Source organism: Ptiloglossa arizonensis, chromosome 2 (genome assembly GCF_051014685.1).
Source record: "Ptiloglossa arizonensis isolate GNS036 chromosome 2, iyPtiAriz1_principal, whole genome shotgun sequence".
NCBI lineage: Eukaryota > Metazoa > Arthropoda > Insecta > Hymenoptera > Colletidae > Ptiloglossa > Ptiloglossa arizonensis.
This window is the reverse complement of record NC_135049.1, coordinates 25,227,836-25,245,766: the sequence shown is the minus strand read 5'-3', so window position 1 is coordinate 25,245,766 and position 17,931 is coordinate 25,227,836. Positions and strand designations below refer to the sequence as shown.

The 17,931-nt window shown below is 36.9% G+C and overlaps 3 protein-coding genes across 20 annotated transcripts in view; 2 read left to right on the top strand and 1 right to left on the bottom strand.

The window, feature by feature from the left end:
• Positions 1-11,401, bottom strand: part of LOC143143617 (ubiquitin carboxyl-terminal hydrolase 48) — a 94,899-nt gene extending 83,498 nt beyond the window's left edge. Inside the window, exons 1-15 of one of the 8 annotated variants that reach the window (XM_076305073.1) lie at positions 11,250-11,400; positions 9,189-11,043; positions 8,828-8,987; positions 8,385-8,612; positions 8,252-8,281; positions 6,951-7,090; positions 6,672-6,875; positions 6,253-6,579; positions 5,836-6,072; positions 5,510-5,760; positions 4,886-5,421; positions 4,707-4,808; positions 4,223-4,626; positions 3,784-4,147; positions 3,510-3,694 (exon numbers count right to left, since the gene is read on the bottom strand). In XM_076305073.1, the coding sequence (XP_076161188.1) occupies positions 3,510-3,694; positions 3,784-4,147; positions 4,223-4,626; positions 4,707-4,808; positions 4,886-5,421; positions 5,510-5,760; positions 5,836-6,072; positions 6,253-6,579; positions 6,672-6,875; positions 6,951-7,090; positions 8,252-8,269 (2,768 nt within the window). In that variant the 5' untranslated portion in view covers positions 8,270-8,281; positions 8,385-8,612; positions 8,828-8,987; positions 9,189-11,043; positions 11,250-11,400. Of the gene's footprint in view, positions 1-3,509; positions 3,695-3,783; positions 4,148-4,222; positions 4,627-4,706; positions 4,809-4,885; positions 5,422-5,509; positions 5,761-5,835; positions 6,073-6,173; positions 6,580-6,671; positions 6,876-6,950; positions 7,104-7,628; positions 7,849-8,251; positions 8,282-8,384; positions 8,613-8,827 lie in introns of those variants that run through there. The other 7 variants (XM_076305074.1, XM_076305075.1, XM_076305071.1 and 4 more) reach the window with 7 other exon arrangements.
• Positions 7,427-9,273, top strand: Polz2 (DNA polymerase zeta subunit 2). Of its 3 annotated transcripts, none has more exons than XM_076305081.1 (4): positions 7,427-7,549; positions 8,199-8,318; positions 8,387-8,684; positions 8,752-9,273. In XM_076305081.1, exons 2-4 carry the CDS (start codon positions 8,300-8,302, stop codon positions 9,056-9,058), a joined length of 624 nt encoding a protein of 207 aa, XP_076161196.1. In that variant the 5' UTR covers positions 7,427-7,549; positions 8,199-8,299; the 3' UTR covers positions 9,059-9,273. The 3 variants fall into 3 exon arrangements, with proteins under 3 accessions (XP_076161196.1, XP_076161194.1, XP_076161195.1); XM_076305080.1 differs by having other exon boundaries at positions 7,463-7,569; positions 8,752-9,272; XM_076305079.1 differs by having other exon boundaries at positions 7,458-8,318.
• Positions 10,409-17,694, top strand: Tmf (TATA element modulatory factor). Of its 9 annotated transcripts, XM_076305066.1 has the most exons (12): positions 10,410-11,509; positions 11,661-13,019; positions 13,092-13,702; positions 13,802-13,909; positions 14,069-14,347; positions 14,449-14,787; positions 14,894-15,106; positions 15,344-15,490; positions 15,586-15,978; positions 16,210-16,447; positions 16,515-16,647; positions 16,760-17,694. In XM_076305066.1, the coding sequence occupies exons 1-12, from the start codon at positions 11,402-11,404 to the stop codon at positions 17,044-17,046; spliced, it is 4,215 nt and encodes a 1,404-aa protein (XP_076161181.1). In that variant the 5' UTR covers positions 10,410-11,401; the 3' UTR covers positions 17,047-17,694. The 9 variants fall into 9 exon arrangements, with proteins under 9 accessions (XP_076161178.1, XP_076161181.1, XP_076161183.1 ...); XM_076305063.1 differs by having other exon boundaries at positions 10,409-11,509; positions 11,661-13,702; positions 13,805-13,909; XM_076305068.1 differs by having other exon boundaries at positions 10,410-10,990; positions 11,661-13,702.
• Positions 17,695-17,931: the final 237 nt, after the last annotated feature.

Genomic DNA, 17,931 nt, shown 5'->3' with positions numbered 1-17,931 from the left:
GGTTTTCGTTTCGTGAGAATTTATAGGCCTTTTATCTTCCTCTTGGAATTGTCAACAGAAGCGCTCGCGGTGAACGGTAGAAACCGCGAGGACTTCAATGCCAATGGAAACGTTACGTTGGAATGTCTGTCACAATACGCGAATATTTCTCAACGTAATACCTCGATAAACGTTACGACATTAACGAAGAAACGTGTACTCTTCGATAACGGACAAACGTGTCCGAGACGTATCGTTATTTTCATTGAACGGGTTGCTCGATCGGTTTTGTCGTTCGATAAGATACGGAGTTAATCGGTCGATTGTTTTATTTTGAAAATGGTAACTAACGTTTAAACCTTTGCGCTCGATTCAGTCTTTTACACGGAAACTGAGAACCTCGAAGAGATCCAACTCGAAAGTAAGAATAAATCGTAGACTCAATTTGGATCTTGTATCTTTGTGTATTTTTCGAAGCATTTTTTTCACCTCAAGTTACAAAGTTTATCACGAAAATTAGAAAAATTGGTAAAATTAGAGTGCAAAAAAATTCCAGTGCGTTGACCGGCGACCGAGAGTCGCCTCTCGAGTGCAAAGGGTTAATGAACACGTGTGAAGTCTCGTGTAGATCCGTCGTCTATTTCGTATATTTACAGTTGTTCAAAGTTCAAATGTCGTGGAAATTCTTTTACAATGAAAAACCGACAAAACTTACCGAACAATCTAATACTTCAAAGACGAATAAATTTCAGTCTTTTGCATTCCTATAATAATCTTCGACCTTTAACTTTGAATCTCTATTCTCCCATATAACATCTACAACTTGTTCCTCGCAACGATGCAAAAATATCTACGGTACGAATCTCTCTCCCCCGACAATCCTACTTTCGATCACTCGTCCACCTATTGCCCAAAGAAAGTTACAGAAAAAAAGAAAAAAACTTAAAAGAATTCATGTATCCAGTAATCTCTGGTCGCTCAAACTCGTCCGTTTCTTCGACCCTAGCATCGTGCACCAATGTCGATGGCTGTCTCTCTACTTACTCTCTCGAAGATGATCGTTCGCTTATCGTCGAAGAAACGGTGACTCTCGAAGGAAACGAAGATGAAAAAATGAAAATACAGAAACGTACGCGAAGAAATGTCCGCAAATGTGCCACGGATCCAACGAAGAGAAGAGGAAATAAATAGGAACCAATTAAATTCAATCTTTTGCATTCCTCTGAAAATCTTCGACCTCTACCTTTGGATCTCTACTCTCCCATACAATATCTACAACTTGTTCCTCGCAACGATACAAAAAAATCTACGGTACGAATCTCTCTCCCTCGACAATCCTACTTTCGATCACTCGTCCACCTATTACCAAAAGAAAAAGAAAAAACTTAAAAGAATCCATGTATCCAGTAATCTCTGGTCGCTGAAACTCGTCCGTTTCTTCTCTAAACGAGGTCAAATCGGCCTAAGCATCGTGCACCAATATCGGTGGCTGTCTCTCCATTTACTCTCTCGAAGGTGATCGTTCGCTTATCGTCGAAGAAACGGTGACTCTCGAAGGAAACGAAGAGGCAAAAATGAAAATACAGAAACGTACGCGAAGGAATGTCGGCAAGTGTGCCACGGTGGTGTGCTACAACGGATCCAACGAAGGGTAGAGGGGTAGGTAGACAGTAGGGTCGCATTAACGAGCTTTTCCTAATTATGAGAAAAAACTGGACCGCGCGATTAAGGGCTGCGGCGGTGGTGGTCTCTCTTTCTCTCTCTCTCTTACTCTCTCTGCCCCATCCTCGTGTGGATGTCGGGCCAGGGACCAGCACGGAAAACTAATTGAAACCGCCTAACGACCCGCCGGCAAATGATACATCAGCCTCGAGGAAAGCAGCCCCGCCGTCTTAATACCGTTTCGCCTTATTCGACGCTCATCGCGGGCGCAATTTTCCCCTTGTCCACCGCACACCCCCGTTCACCGCCGTGGTACCATCCGTTGTCTTACAGCCCTACGCGGAGACCGCTTTTCCGCACCGGTCCCCGGAACTCTTCGTCCCCCAAGACTCGGACTTCGCGTCCTCCGGTCCCTTAATTGCGCGCTCGAACGAAGATCGAGAACGCTTCCACGTTCACTCGAATGATTTATCGTTTTTTCTGCCCCGTTCGCCCCGTTGACTTTTCGTCCAGCGTTCACCGAGCACCCGTAACAAGCCCTCGAGTATTTCAACACTTTGGACTCGCGAGGTGATTCTCGCGCGCCGCGTAATTATTTAGTGCGCTATTTTCGAGCCGGGGAAAATACCACTTTTCGCGGTTTGGAATTCAAAATTGGAATTTAAGTATCGCGTTCTTGTTGAGTGTGAACGCACGTGTACGAACTGTAGAAAAAATGGTTCGTTTCGGATGAATTTCACCACTCGAAGAATCTTCTCGTTTGGTTTCTGGTTGCGAAGAAGCCTCGAGTGCAAAGGGTTAAGCTCCGCGGCTCTTTCCAAAGTCGGAGCATGCGAGCATTGGAGCGAGGGAGGGGGAGATGGGGTGTTTTATCGTTCGAGAGGGTCGAGAGAAAGTTTCAACGCGGAAATGTTTAAGCAATTTTCCATTTTATGGAAAATTTCTCGAGATGGTCGAAACGATCGGAAAGATGGAAACTTGTATAACGATGGATGACAAAGAAACTGCGCGATAGCGATACGACTAAGCGGATGTGGTCGATCGTTTTAACGCAAAATTGCAAATTACAAGCAGATTCGTGCACGTTGCTTGGAAAAGTTTCAATTGAACGATACGAATCATGGAAATGAACTTTCTTTTCTTTTATTTAAGGAACGAGTGCGGTTCCTTAGTTTTTGAGAAACTACGTAACCTAGGTACATAATACGAAAGCGATGATGTACATCGTTCGGAAAAGAAGGTGGAGTATTTCAAGTTCGGAATATCTCGTTAAATTACAAAGTTGTATCGTTCTCGTTGAAATGAATTCGTTCGTTCGATGCACAAAAGGCTAATTGATTAAATTTAGACATTGTATTGGCAAAATTGTAATAAATCGTTATCGGTTGCAAAGAAGAATTATTGAGTCGAAAAATCGTAAAAATACAGTCAGAATTGGTAGTAGCGACGTGTACCTGTCGCCATCTAGCGGCTACGCGTATGAAATAGTATAGATCGTGGCTGTATAGAAATAGGTAGCGTTAACTAGACCGTGGCGGTATCTTTGATGAACTACGAACAACTAACAGAGAGACGGAATCAAGATCGCTCGTTTCCTTTGCATTCTCGATCAACGGTCGATTTGTATACGCGAAACATCATTGCAAATTTCGTTTATGTATTGCACGACGAATATACGAACGAATCTACATAAATATCTAAAAATAATTAAGCAACGTTTTCTTTCTCGAGACAAATTAATTCATACGTATCCGTGAATTGTAAAATAATGTAAAAAGCACTGTTCGATTTTATTTGGCACGTGGCACGTGCATGCCTCGACATAGATCGAGATTTCAAGACATCGTACATTAAGAAAATAAACTCACCGAACGAAGGACCGCCAACTGTCCAAGAAACTCTTCTCCACGATGTAAAACTTCTTCTCCAAATCGTCGCATTTCATTATCTCGTTCCTGTTTCTGCCGTGATACAACTCGATCAACTCGTCCTTTTGTTGCTTCGCCTTTATCTTGTCGTCCTTCTTCGCCTTCTGCGCGTTCTCCATCTTCTCCTGTGGAAGAAACCACCGTCGATATGTATACACAACTTTGGAAAAATATTAAGCTTTCGTTCGGATACAAATAAAAGAAGAGAACGTACTTCGCAAATTGAACAGGACCCAGATCCAATCGGATATTCCTTGGACTCTGGAAAATACTTCCGAAGAATGGTCCAGGCTTCGCGGGGCACTACTTTCCTCGTCGAGTCCGGCGTCTTCAGTGAATTATGCTCGCAGAGCAAGTCCTCGTTAAAGTAAATGATAACCTCGTTCTCTTCGCTCTCCTCGATTTCCTTCGGTCCCTCGTTCTCTTTACGTACGACTTTAGTGTCTACTTTAGGATCGTTCGGATCTTGACAGTCTTCGTCCTCTACTTCGTGTTCCATGTCTTCTGTGAACTTCTCCATCGCAAGTCTCCGCCAGGACTTCAACGAATCAGCACCCACGATGTAACTCGTTTCAGTTCTAAGTACATAAAATTAAACAGTTTCGAGAGAACTATCCCATCCGATTAAGCTAGAAGTAGTTTGAATAACTTACGGATCTTTGAAATTGCGCACAAGCTCGTTGACTTCCTTGTGATCGCGTTCGAGCGACATTTTGAAGCGGAGCAGCTTGTATCGACGCTTCACGCAAACTTCGCAGAGAGAATTCTGATCTAATCGTGGCCCTCCGCGATATTTGTCATAGATCATATCAGCGGCGAGCACAGGCAGACATTTCGCACGGTTCACCTTTAATGGATCGAGTCGATAATGTGAACACATCAAAGTGGAATTATCGATCGGTGGTACTCCATCGAAGGATGAGTGACCGGTAAGCCATTTTGACAACCAATCGCTGGGAATCCACTGATATTCCTCCCAGATGACTGCGTTAGAAATAATATTGTACACATCTATAACGAGCTGCCTCTTTAAGTTTTGATCTTCGATCTCCTTTTGCTGAAGAAAAAATGTTTTTTATAACACATTTTAATGCACACCTATTTAGATTCGATCTGTGTACACTTGTCGATACGTACCTTTTCCTGTTGAATAGCCAATAAACTTAATTCGTGCTTCACATTTTCTTGTCTGACCAAATCGCGCAACGTAGAACTGACTTCCCAATTCTCAAACTCCATCTATAAAATACTAAAAGTGTATCAACGCGAACGCAACAAATGTATAATAAAAGCAGAAAAAAACGAAGCAGTCTTACCTCTTCGTAAAAGTCACGTTCTCCACAACTCATGGCTCTGTGCGCAGCACCATTCAACTGTCTGTAGTCTATTTTTGCGATTTTGGGGAACAATTTCTTCGTTTGTGCTTCGGGTTGACCTTCTTTGTTGTCAGATTCATAGTGTTTACCATTTTGTTCGTCGGTACTAGAATCCACCGTCGCAGACGTTAACATTTCCTGTGCAGTAACGTCTTGAGAAGATGATATTTCGATTTCGATGTCCATTTTATTTTCTGTATTCAGTTCCACTATTTCTTCAGGGCCACTCGAATCGGGAATAATAGAATCTGGTCCATTTTTACGTTGTCCATCGTCCGACGAGTCGGGTTTCTCTTTATTGATAAACGTCTCCGTGCTGTGACTATTAGTATCTGTTTCCACTTTCTTCGACTTTGTTTTCTTCCCGTTGTTTATCCGCCATTCGGTAGTAACTTTCTTATAAACTAACATGTATGCGGTATTAGAAGAAAGAAAACCTTTTGGTATTCGCCCGCGTCGTATAGTCTTCGAAGTTTCTACAACGAAGAAAAAATATTTAATGACATCTCACAATTCTATAAATAATTACTTTTATAAATACATTACAGTAGAAATCGTACTCACCGTTAACGCCATCCTCGATTCTTTTGTTCTGCATTTTCTCAACTTTATCGTCGCTAAATTGATACCATTCTCCGTTTGAATTACATATATTGGCAATGTAATGGCCCGAATGCGCAGATGGACCTTTGTGACTCAAAACAGCGACAAGACTGTACAACTGAGATTGTGGTGGACATCTTACATACTCGGACATATCAAGATCTTCTGGAAACTGTATAAAAGAATTCAGCTTTCTTTTCTGCCCAGAATCTCTATCGAACAAAATAATATATATTGTTAATATAAAAGATATAATCATTATAAGATATCGAAACACTGAAATGTACCTATGGAACACGAAACGCATCAACTGTATGTTTAACGTTTCTGGTAAAGATTCCAAGCGTATAAAACGACGCGCATCCTTTTTGTCATTGCAGGTAACGCAATGATATTGATTTGGTCCAGTTAGTTGCTCCACAGACAAGTATTTCTCTATTGCCTCCTTGAGGGTAGCTGCGAGCTGCAGGTCCAATTCGTAGAATGTAGTAGAGGTCGGATATTCGGTACCGCATTTCGAGCAACTGCGTCAGACATAAAATCCAAGTTATTCAGGAAAAACTAGCTTCTCTCTCGGTCAGATCAGTTGATCGCACCAGTCACCGCAGCGAGCAACGTGTCCTACCATGTTCTCATCGTCAAGATCATCAGCATCATCATCGTTTAGGACAATTCTCATTTGTTTTCCACTTCAGAAAACCCACCAATTGATATAGCTGTATTTCCCTTGAGTCAGCGTCTGCAGCATCTGCTTCAGTTCTGCGGTTTGTTGCAGTTTCCCTTCCATATGGCAGAGGAGTAGCTTGGAGAATTCCTGTGCATCCTGCTGAGTTCTAGTATCCAAAGACAACGCGACAGCAAGATTCATTGGATCAAGGAGACGTCGGTTCCCAAATTGCATCATTGCAAATATGTATTGCAACTGTCCAACCGCTGTCACTGGATGAAATGGTACTGCTGCCTTCTGAGCTTGACATACAGCTTCCCTTTCTTCTGGATCGTCTGTGATGTTCCACTTGTATATTATCCTCCTGAAAATATCAAATTGCATTTCAGAACTAATACCCGCGAATAATTTCATTGCAAATACATTAACTGAATCTAGCTAATTGCGAAAACATACCTCATATCTTCATTGTGAAACCACATTTGAATTAAACTGTTAACATAACAAGTTGCACCTAGATTCTTTAAGCCAACATACTCGGTAGGATCCCGCAATTCGGATAAAGAACTTTCTAAAGACATTACTTCTACAGGTTGCGATTTCATATACTTTTCTTCCCCTAGTCCGGTTAGACATTGTGGATTATTTGTGCAATTACGCCTGAAAACAAGACATTTACTTCAAAATATTTTTAAAAAGATCGACATGTTTTCAACGAACACATGTATAACTTACTTGCAATTTTTACATGTTTTTAAACTTATCCTGTAAGCAGTTTCCAAGTGTATCCTTTCTATTTGTTCTGGTAAAACACCTTCTACCCAAGCCCATGCTAATTTATCTAAATCAGTCTTCTTTGCTGGCGGCATTTTTATCTAAAACATTAACCTAAATCTTAATTATGAAATAAAGTAGTTGCTTCTAATTTACAAATTTTATAATTTATTGAACTTGTTTACAATTTGTATATTCTTAATTTTGTATGAAAAAGGGATCACATAATTTTATAGCTTCCAACATGTAATTATATTTTACGATGTCTAGACATTTCATCATTTACAATTTTGCAAAAAAGTAAACCAGGAAGAAACACCATATAATCCTAAGAATGACACGTCCTTTATTTTTATTAAAATAAATATTTTTATCTGAAAATCTTGCGAAAAATTGTTCTCGGTATGCAACGCATATCACATTCAATGGAGAACGCGTTTCATTTCGCGCCATGAGAAAATCGCGATTCACTAGCAAAATAAAAATGGAACGAAAGTGGCACTTGATACAATCGATTTCACTAAAATTCTCTAATCAAAGATAGCGGTAAAAGAACAAACGTGGGTGACCTATTTGACTAGTAAGAAATATCTGATATATGAACAATTTCGTGTGTCTAAAAAATCGTTGGTTTTATACCTGCACGAAAGTATAGTTCGTTGTTGCTTTTCGAGGTTATGAAAAACGCCGCTACAATCTTTACAACATTCTGTTCTTCTCCTACAACATTATCTGGTTGTAAAAGAAACTTATCACGTTTACGAATTCACTTAGCACTAGTATCTATTAATACTTTTCGCGAATAGATAAAAAAAGTATCATCAAAACACCACAAACGTCTGATGTACACCGTTCGCCATATGCAATCGGTTTCTCTCAAGGCGCGCGTCAAATCAATCGCTAAATAATACAATACATCGAAACTAATAGAAATTTGTTCTTGAAGAATAATTTATTGTAATATTTACCACAACATAATTCTAATTTTTTTATTTGGAACCAAAAATATGTTTTAGTTACAAATAAAGAAATAAAATTAACGTTGTTCAATGATAAATTACAAATTCTAAAATTGAAGTAACTTTTTATTCTATGTACAATATTAAAATCTCATTAGGTCAACAATTATTAAATATTTAAATTTATACATAAAATATGCTACACTTAATAGATGTATTATTCAATTTGCACATTATTTCTATTGTTTAGATCTATTAAAACATACAAATTTATTAATTATAAAACAAAATCTTTTTAAACACCTTTAAATTTCCATCCATATTGTTGTGTACCTGAAAGTATAGTCAAAAATGTCTCAAGATAAAATAGGTAAATACTATTTAAAAAAGTAGAAATAATAAAATAACAAATAATAAATCAATAAAATTTACTTACAGTTGGCAGTGATATTCTGTTAGAATTTCTGGAAGTAGCGTTTAATCATATATTGTTCTTCAGACATTTATATCCTGGAGAAATTTTTGTAAAGAAGAAAATATATGATACAACGGTATATGTTTCCAAACATCCAGAACTAAAGGAATACTTAAAAAATGTTCTAAATGCTATCAGAGAACTGGTAAAGGAAGATGAAAATAGTGTGAAGATGGTCAACCTGGTCTTCTACAACAAAAACAAACAGCCAATTGAGAAATTTGTTTTTGACCTTCTCAAATTACAAATAAATTCTACAGAGTATGTCTTCTCTTTAATAATTTATTAACTGTAAGGTGAAACTTATTTAATTTAGTAATTTTTATAGAAAAGATCCATATTATTTAAAAACAGAAGAAGCACTTAGGACAATTTGTTTAAAATTATCTATGTGCGAAGCATACCTGAAACCATTGCCAGAAGACTCAACCTTCTCTATCGAAATTCAAACATATGAAACTGCACATGTTGCTTTAAGTGGAAATCCTAATTGTGAAGATTTCCCATGGATTATTAATGAAAATGCTCTCGAAATGACTAATGCAAAATTACTTCCACTGAAAACTATTAAAACTGATTGCTTAAATTTGCAAATGTATGCGGTTGAAAGTGAAGAAAATAAAACTACGAGCTAATTACGATTAGTATATATATCATAAAGAATAAATTTTCCATACATCTTAAATAAAAGACAATTATTAATTGTTTTGAATAGTTTGTATATTATTTGCTCCATTCATGAGTAACATAACATTTAACACGTACGCTGCAAATATTTGAACAACATTATTATGTACTTGTGTACACAAAGTTCCATTGATTTGTTCTGTTTAAGGAGAATATGGCATGCCAAACCATTTACCATTTCCGTATCATTTCCAACATTATCAATTTAGATTAGAATAAAGTTATAGCGCTCTTAAGGGTAGGAATCAAAACTAAATACAATGAGAATTAATATTTTGAAAGTAATCAAATCACGCACAAGATAATGTACACAGGCAGGGTATACAGGAGACTGAACATCTTCTAGAGTTTCATATCCAACTCATATAGGTCTAAAGTCAACACCATGGTTTGTATGGTATCTTCCTCAATTATGTTCCATTTTATCTTCATCAAGTCTTGATAGAGAACTAATTACATTTATTATACCAAGTTGCAGATATTTCACGATTGCGTTTTTCTCTCATTATAAAATACATAAGTTTTTTTTCTTTATTTATTTAGATTTTAAGTAAAATCTACTTGAAGTTTAGAAAGAACCAAAATCAGTATGTACACCCAAATTTATATACTGTGGTTCTAAAATATTTCTTACCTATCAGGCGATATCAGTGTTGTCAGAAAAAGATAATTATGGAAAGCAGAATCAATATTAATTCAAAGAATAAATCGTTTGTCCAGAATAAAGTATAGCCAATTAATATTTCTAAATAGTCAACCAAACAAATACTGGTTACATAAGATTTTCTTTTGTGTTTTTAATATAAATACAATTTTTGTAGAAAATAGAATTTACAAAAATTTAATTGAAACTCTTGGAAAACCCCATGTTTTTAAATAAATTTAAAAAAGTACGGTTGAAATATCTTAGTATCGATATATCAGTTAGTATCAATGTTAGTGTCGATATATCGATTAGTATCGATAGTAGTTGATCGATAGCAAATAATATCGACATATCAAATTTCCAGATTTTTTGTCACCTATAATCCGAGCTATGTAAATACATACTTACACTGTCAAACTTGTCTACACACAGCTCATGCATTAATATATGTATGTTTATAGAGGGGAATTCTGACCATTTTGCAGTTTAATTTGGTATCACCGATACTAGGCATAGTGACTACATTGCGCATTTCGGACTACAGAGCGCCATATTGAATTTCCCCCACTACTACATACACTAATATAGAAACTGCATGCGTGAGTTCGGTACTACAGAGAACTTTGGAGAGTCAAAAAGGAAGGAGAGTGTGGTTTTCTCTCTTGTTCTCGAAAAATCTGAAGTTGAATTTGCAGACAAACTCCTTCATTAACTGACCGTCGTTTGCGTTTGGACAGAATATCGTCCACAATTCGTATAACATAGAAAAATATTATTATGGAGAAAAACATCAAAAGATTTTTTTACAAAAAAGTACATTTTAAGACACTCTAATAATTGAGATTTGAAATTTTATTCATTACATACTTCAACTACATTAATGACATACATAAAAAAAAGAATGTTAAATAACGTTGCATGAAACAGTCTTGCCTGAAAAGAATTAATTAAAGAAATAAATATTTAGAAACTGAACCATAACATAACCATGTTAATACGTAAGAAAAGATCAGATGTTGTTCATTAATCATCAAAAATATTTTATACAATCAGTTGTCAAGTTGTACTCTGTCAGATACTTTTGAGAACGAGAGAGACAGCCTCGTACTCACCTTCTTTCTCAATTTGCTGAAGCTGCTGAAGACCGAGCTCACGTACAGGCAGCTCATAATAGTGTGATGTAGTGGTGGGAGAAATTCAATATGGCGCCAAGCAGAACGGGATGCGTTTTCTGGTATCAGTGCGTCTGACATCTATGACTTTTTGGATCTTGTATTCTTCTTTATCCTGCAAGACGTGAAAGATTGAAAGTAACAGAGAGTTTATACGTGACGTGTCGCTACTGCTATCGCTCTCGTTTTAGTCAATTAAACATGTTTTGGATGTGCAAATGTTTGTTCGACGTTAAAAGTTCTATTTAATTTAATAATTAAAAATTCAATTGATAACAAGATATAGTAAATGACAGTTGATCTGTTTCGGAGGACCTGCACCTTTCAATAGTTCTACTGTGACCATAAGTTTTTTAAAACGAAGATGCGACAAACAACCTTCCTTTGCGTTTCATCCCGTTTACTTTACCCACTTCACCTTTTCTACAGTTCTTTCCCGAATGACTACGTGAATTTACAGTTCTTTGTAGATTATGCAAAATAATGTAGTTGCATATAGTATATGCATCATCACGAATATTCTAACCTCTAAATATCGTATATTTTGCGTTCTCAGAAGAACAATTTTTTATTCAGCTTTGGTGCGTTAATATGCAACGTAAGTTACTTTCGTTTCATGGATCCTTTATATGTGATGTACTCGTTATCAAGATCGATGATCAACGAAAGTATTCTATTCATAAGTTTAGCGCTATTATCATTCACTTTTGCCCATTCTCGTTTTAATTTTAGATACAACAAAGAATGAGCTGGTTTGATGCCACTGGGTTTGCCAATTTGGCCAAGTCTGCTTTGAAAGAAGCCCAAAAAACTATTGACAAAGCATTGGATATCAAAGACGAAGATCAAAAATTGGTAGAGGGTTGTACAGAGGATACATCTGACTTTTTTTCATCCTGGGGATTGAAAAATGATGAAGATGTAGATCGTCATCCTAAAAACAAGGATTCTAAACAAGAAGCAACAAGCAGCATATGGGGCAGTTTTACTGGATCTTTCTTTGAATCTCCAAAATTTAATGAAGAGGAAAATGGTCAAAATCGTATTACACATTCCAAATCTTTGCAAAGTACATCCATTGGAAATGAACAAAAAACCAAACTTAAATATTCATCGTCCCTCCCAGAGAATTTCAAAAGTAAAAGTTCAAGCCTACAGAGTGATTCAAAATGTACGAGTAAAGATGGTAAAGAAAAAGACACTGTTGTCGAAATCCCAAATGATCCTTCTCAAGATATTACCAGTACCTCTCCTGACTCATTGAAGCCATCCGATCCGTTGGACAAAATTGTTTCGGAGAACGCAACTTCTAACATGCCTGACAAGATGAAACATAGTCCAAGTAGCAACATGGAAAAGTACGACTGGATCGTACAATCATTTGATGAGGACATTATTGTTACACACGATCAAAACAGTAAACCAGAATCTGACAAGATGGAAATTTATGAGAGTAATTCAAGTAGTGATGGTCACGTGTTGGATAGAATGTCGTACATGTCATCTGAAAATGATAAGAAGAGTTTGGAAAGTGTTGAGATTCTTGGATCTCGGTCCAATACAGATTGCACTACAACACCTGAGTCGGATGGTAATTCCCTTAGTAATTCTGCAAGTCCTTCTGCTACAGGTGCTAAAATGAATTCTGAATCGGTAGAGATATTACCAGACAGTCCAGTTACGTCTCCGAGTTCTGTAGAAATTTTGGGGGATTGGAAAAGCGATAGTAGTCCGTATCTGTCTCCTATAGATCCAAGACGCACTGAATCATCTTCCATATTGGACAGGGGTGATTCAGTGACACCTTGCTGGGAAGATAGCAGTGTTGCACAAATCAGAAACAAAGAAGGAAATCAGACATATTCGTCGTCTTCCGATATTTCCCCGTACGAATCTCCGGTGGAGGAAGCGAAGACATCACGCGACGAATCATGTACGAGCAGCTTGGATAGTACACCATCGACGGGAACATACCCGGGAGAAACTAGTTCATATTTAAACAAAACCTTATCAACGTCTGGTGGGTACAATATGAAATCTTTCACATCGGAAAACGTGGAAGTAATACCCTATCCGGATGAACCAGACGAAGTGAGTTTAGCCGAAGATTCTTATACTTCTGCTTCAGAAAGTACAGTCACAACAATATTGGAAACATTTCAGCAGAAGGAGCAAACCAAAGGTATAATTGATATTTCCGCTAACATTTCCTCAAGTGGAAAGATGCATGATTCCTGTTCGGATGACAAACAAGCTTTGATGAAAAGTTGTACAGATGTGGGTTTAAATCTAAGCCTAGATACCCTGAAAGAGAAACATAATTTACATTTGTCAATCGAAGCAATCACCACACAACCTATTCGTAAATTGACTGAATATCTTGATGGAACGGGCAGAAGGTCCGAAACAGATCGAAAAAGTTTCGGTCGGCTGATAAACTCTACTATAGAACCAGCGGAACCGGAATCGAAACGGTATCCTGCCGATGAAATTGTGTTACCGCATCCATTAAAGTCGGATACGCTGGAAGTCGTGGATCAACCTGTAATGTTAACAGATTCGAGTTGCGAGGGAACCTTAATCGAAAGCAGTTCAGAGGATAACCCATCGCTACTTCATAAAACGGAAGGAAAAATTTTAGAGACACCTTTAACAGCTAGTTCGTACGTCAAGACAATGTTAGCGGATGCGATGATCGAAAAAAGTGAGAACATAGAAATCGAAGGACAGGTCACAGATATGGCTCGAGAGAATTCGCCTATTTCCTCGGAAAGGTATTTGATAGAAATACATGTTCTGTTAAAGCATAAAATAATTACATAGTTTACTGCATACCCATACAAATGGCATAAATTTCATCTTATTTGTTACAGTAGGTTTGATTTAGTTAAAATTGGTTCAGACCAAACGAGTGGTCACACTAGTGGGGATGAATTAGAAACGACAACTTCGAGCGACATTGAAATCATATCCAGGTATAGGTACGATTATGAACTAGTAACTAGATGTAGTTTCGTAGCTCTCGCTTTATTTTGTCTCTACATACGCGGTGCGTGTGGGTGTACGTGTTTGTGTTTTTTTTTATACAACTATCTCATAGTTTTGAGCTTTATGACAAACAATAATTTTTTGTAAAAAAGCCCAAATGGTGATTCGAGCCCAACGCAGTCACGACAGAGTCTGTCAAAGTTGCAATCAGCGAAAGGTAGCGATCTTTTGACGAAAACTTTAAAAGCTAGAGGACATTCAAGAGAATTGAGCGAAATTAGTGTGGAGTCTGATGAAGGAAACCTGGAGATCGAGACATTGTTAAAGCGCGTACAGGAGATGACGGAAATATTAGAAGCCAGAGAATCAAAGCTTCTCGACGTGAGCAGAATGAATATGGAATTACACGAGCAAAATAGCAATTTAAAGAAGTACGTTTTATACTTGTACATGACATGCGTGACAGGTGATATCGATTCGTTCTTTTGTAATTTTTACTCATTGTGTTAATTTACTTCTATATTTTATACAGACAGCTCGATAATTTTGAAAAACATGCAGAACAAAGTCAACATTTAAATCAAATCGCTGACGAATATACTCAACGATTGTCCGCATTAGAAAGAAAATTTCAGCAAGCAATACGAGAACGAGATTCATTGAGAAAAAACCTGGAACAGTTAAAAGTGGAAGCAGCTACACGTTTATCCTCTCAAGAAATGTTTACTCTGAGCGCCGAGAAAGACGAAACCATTAAGGAGCTTAGAGAGGAAGGAGAAAAGTTGAGCAAACAACAGCTTCAGCATAGTAATATTATTAAAAAATTACGAGTGAAGGAAAAAGAAAACGATGCTTTAATAAAGAGTCAAAAGTACGTACGTAGATTACGGTTTTTGTAAAAACAAAAAAATGAACAATAACATTTGTATTTAATTTTACCTTGATGATGATAATATTTTAATACGGAACGATTACAGAGAACAAATAGAAGAGCAGATTTCGGAACTGGAACGATTGAAAAGATTATTGCACGCAAAAGAAGAAGTTGAACGATCTCAAATAGAGGCTGTTCATACGTTGACAGCGAAAACGAAAAAACAAAAAAAAGACATTCTGACGTTACAAGACAAGTTGGATTATGCTCTGCAAAAGGTGGATGTTTATAAAAAAAGTTTAGACGCTGCGAAAATGTGAGTAAAACGATTTAACAAATTTCTTGGAATTGCAATTACGGTAATCCCTTAGAAGTGGTCGTGTTAGTCCCGCTGAATTTTTAGATGTGTATTTTTTTTCGTGGCAGTAATTCACACATTATATGTTTCTCACAATTTATTCCCATGAAAATAAGACAAAATTTTCGTTAAGTTCAAATTTCGTTTGTCTTTTCCAATGACAGCAATCTTAATCAACGAGTTGCTATATTTTAGAGACCTGGCGGAAACAAAGAAACTTTTAGCAGCGACAGAAGCGGAATTAAAAGATGCGACAAATAGTGCCGGAGAATCGTGTCAGCTTCTTGCACAAGTAGAAGAATTGAAAGTTAAATTACGAGAATCGGAGGAAACGTGCGTTAAGTAAGTATCTTAGAGATGTAATGGTATCCGTAATAGTTCTCCAATAAAATGATCACTAATGCTATTGGCTTGGTTTTGTTTTCTTTAATGTTTAGAAAGGAAAAGTTCCACAAATATGAGAATAGTCAATTGCTGGAACGCTTAGAAGCTGCCGAAGCCAGAAGCGAAGAACTCTCGCAATTGGTATCGATGGCCACAAAACCATTATTAAGACAATTGGAACAGCTTCAAGCAAATCTGACACACAAGTCCAATAGCTTTATGAAGCAGGAAAAGGTGTTATCGGGAAAGAATATCGAATTGCAGACAAAAGTGGAAAATTTATTGGAAATGGAACGCTATTTAAAAGAAGAGAATATTAATGTAAATTCAAAAATATCTCAATTAGAATCAAAACTTGCAGGTAAAGAATTTGAAAGGACACTACTGCAGAAGTCGTATGATGAATTAATAATAGAAAAGGAGAAGCTAATGGAACAGAATGTTCGGTAAGAAAATTTCGCATTAACTTCGCTTTTAAAGGATTCGATTCGATTCGATTCGATTCGATTCGATTCGATTCGATTCGATTCGATTCGATTTATTAAAAATGGATCACTGTGAAAATTGCTCGTGAATCAAAGAAAGTACTCCTTTCTTCTGCAATTATCATTTTGATCTCGACTGAGCAAAAACTTAAATTGTGATAATTTTAATGCGTATCGATGTTGCTTCGTCAGGTATCGACAAACTATAGAATCACTAGAACAATCACATTCTTCGCAAATAATGGAGTTGAACAGAGAGATTGAGGCATTACAAAACAAGCTTGCTGTTGAGAAAGCAGCTACAGACGCAGAAAAGAGGAAAAATCGTGCGATATCGGAGCAACAACGAAACATTGATTGTAACGAGCAACTCAGCTCTAACACCGCTATAGAAGAAGACTCTGTGAATCCAACAAATAGTGTCTGGCCGGTAATATACTATACACACGATGATTAATTTTTTAATTTTTATGAAGTTTAACTTATTTCAATTTTAGTTGTGCGATTCTGTTACCGAAGATTCTACTGAAAGGTGCGCGACAGTATTAGACAGGATCGACAGTATTAGAGCGGGATCGAGTAGTACTTCCATATTTGAAAATTTGCAAGCACAATCGAAGCAAAAAGACGGTACATTTTTGAATACTTATTAGCGATACATCGCATTTCATTTTAACAAGTATCATCAGTATGTACAGTCTTATGTTTGTGAAAATTAATTGAACGCGCTTTGTTTTTATAGGTGAAATACAACAACTTCAGTGGGAATTATCGCGTCGTAACGCAGAAAGAGACGCGCTTAACGCCGAACTGTCTACATTAACCTTAAAAATTGAAGAATTGAATAACAAAGTTTCAAATGTTACGATTTTAAACGAAAGTTTACAGGAAATACAAACACGATACGACGCGTTGTTACAAATGTATGGTGAAAAAATGGAGGAAAATCAAGAATTGCGTTTAGACCTTGCAGATATTAAAGAAATGTACAAAACACAGATTGATCAACTTCTAAAACGAGATACTTGAAATTGTTCGCGATTAAAACGTCCTTGATGATTAATTTAAGTTCGATAGGCGGTACGCGTGGTCACCAGCAGTTTTACAAAAACATAGGTTTGACGACACGTTCTTAAATGGTGTTGTTACAACGAAATCGTCGAGATTGGTTGAAAACGATGGGGGATGAGAATAAATTAAAGAGACAGATTATTAATCTGTGTAAAATTATTTTAAGAAATAATTATAACAGTCGCCATCCGGTTAAGTTAAATTAATTCTATATGATTCACGGTGTATAACTTCGGAAGATTCGAGCTTTTCATTTCATTAAATTTGTCAATTCAAACTCTCGGTTACTTATACTTACGATCTGCGCTTGTCAATTTTACATTCCAGTTATTTAAAATTTGGGTCCAATTATGAAATATATAATTTGAAGTGTTGTTCACACCGTAGTTACGTTGTCAGTCGATGGCCGACTATCTGACGAATAATCGTTCAAACCAATCTCCGTTGTGTACGTACATACGCGCATACATGTACACAATGTACAAGTAGAATAAGAAGTCGAACAATGTGATATGAAGTGTAATATATCGTTTAAAGTTTCTCATATTGTAATATACAATTGAATTACAATGTAATTTATTAAAAAATTACGTATGTTTACTGAGAGTGATATCTTTTTTGTAACTGCAAACGAAATATCGAAAGATTAAAAATTCAAAGTTGGGAATTTAGAAATTGATTGACATATAATGTAAGTCCGTACACCCGTGTGTGCGCGTGAGCGTGTGGTTAGATACGGCAGGTATACAGGGAAACAAGAAGGCGGGTAACGAATAGTCAGACGGACAGACAAACAGACAGAGATACTCAATAAAAATAATACATATCGGAAAAGAGAGACAG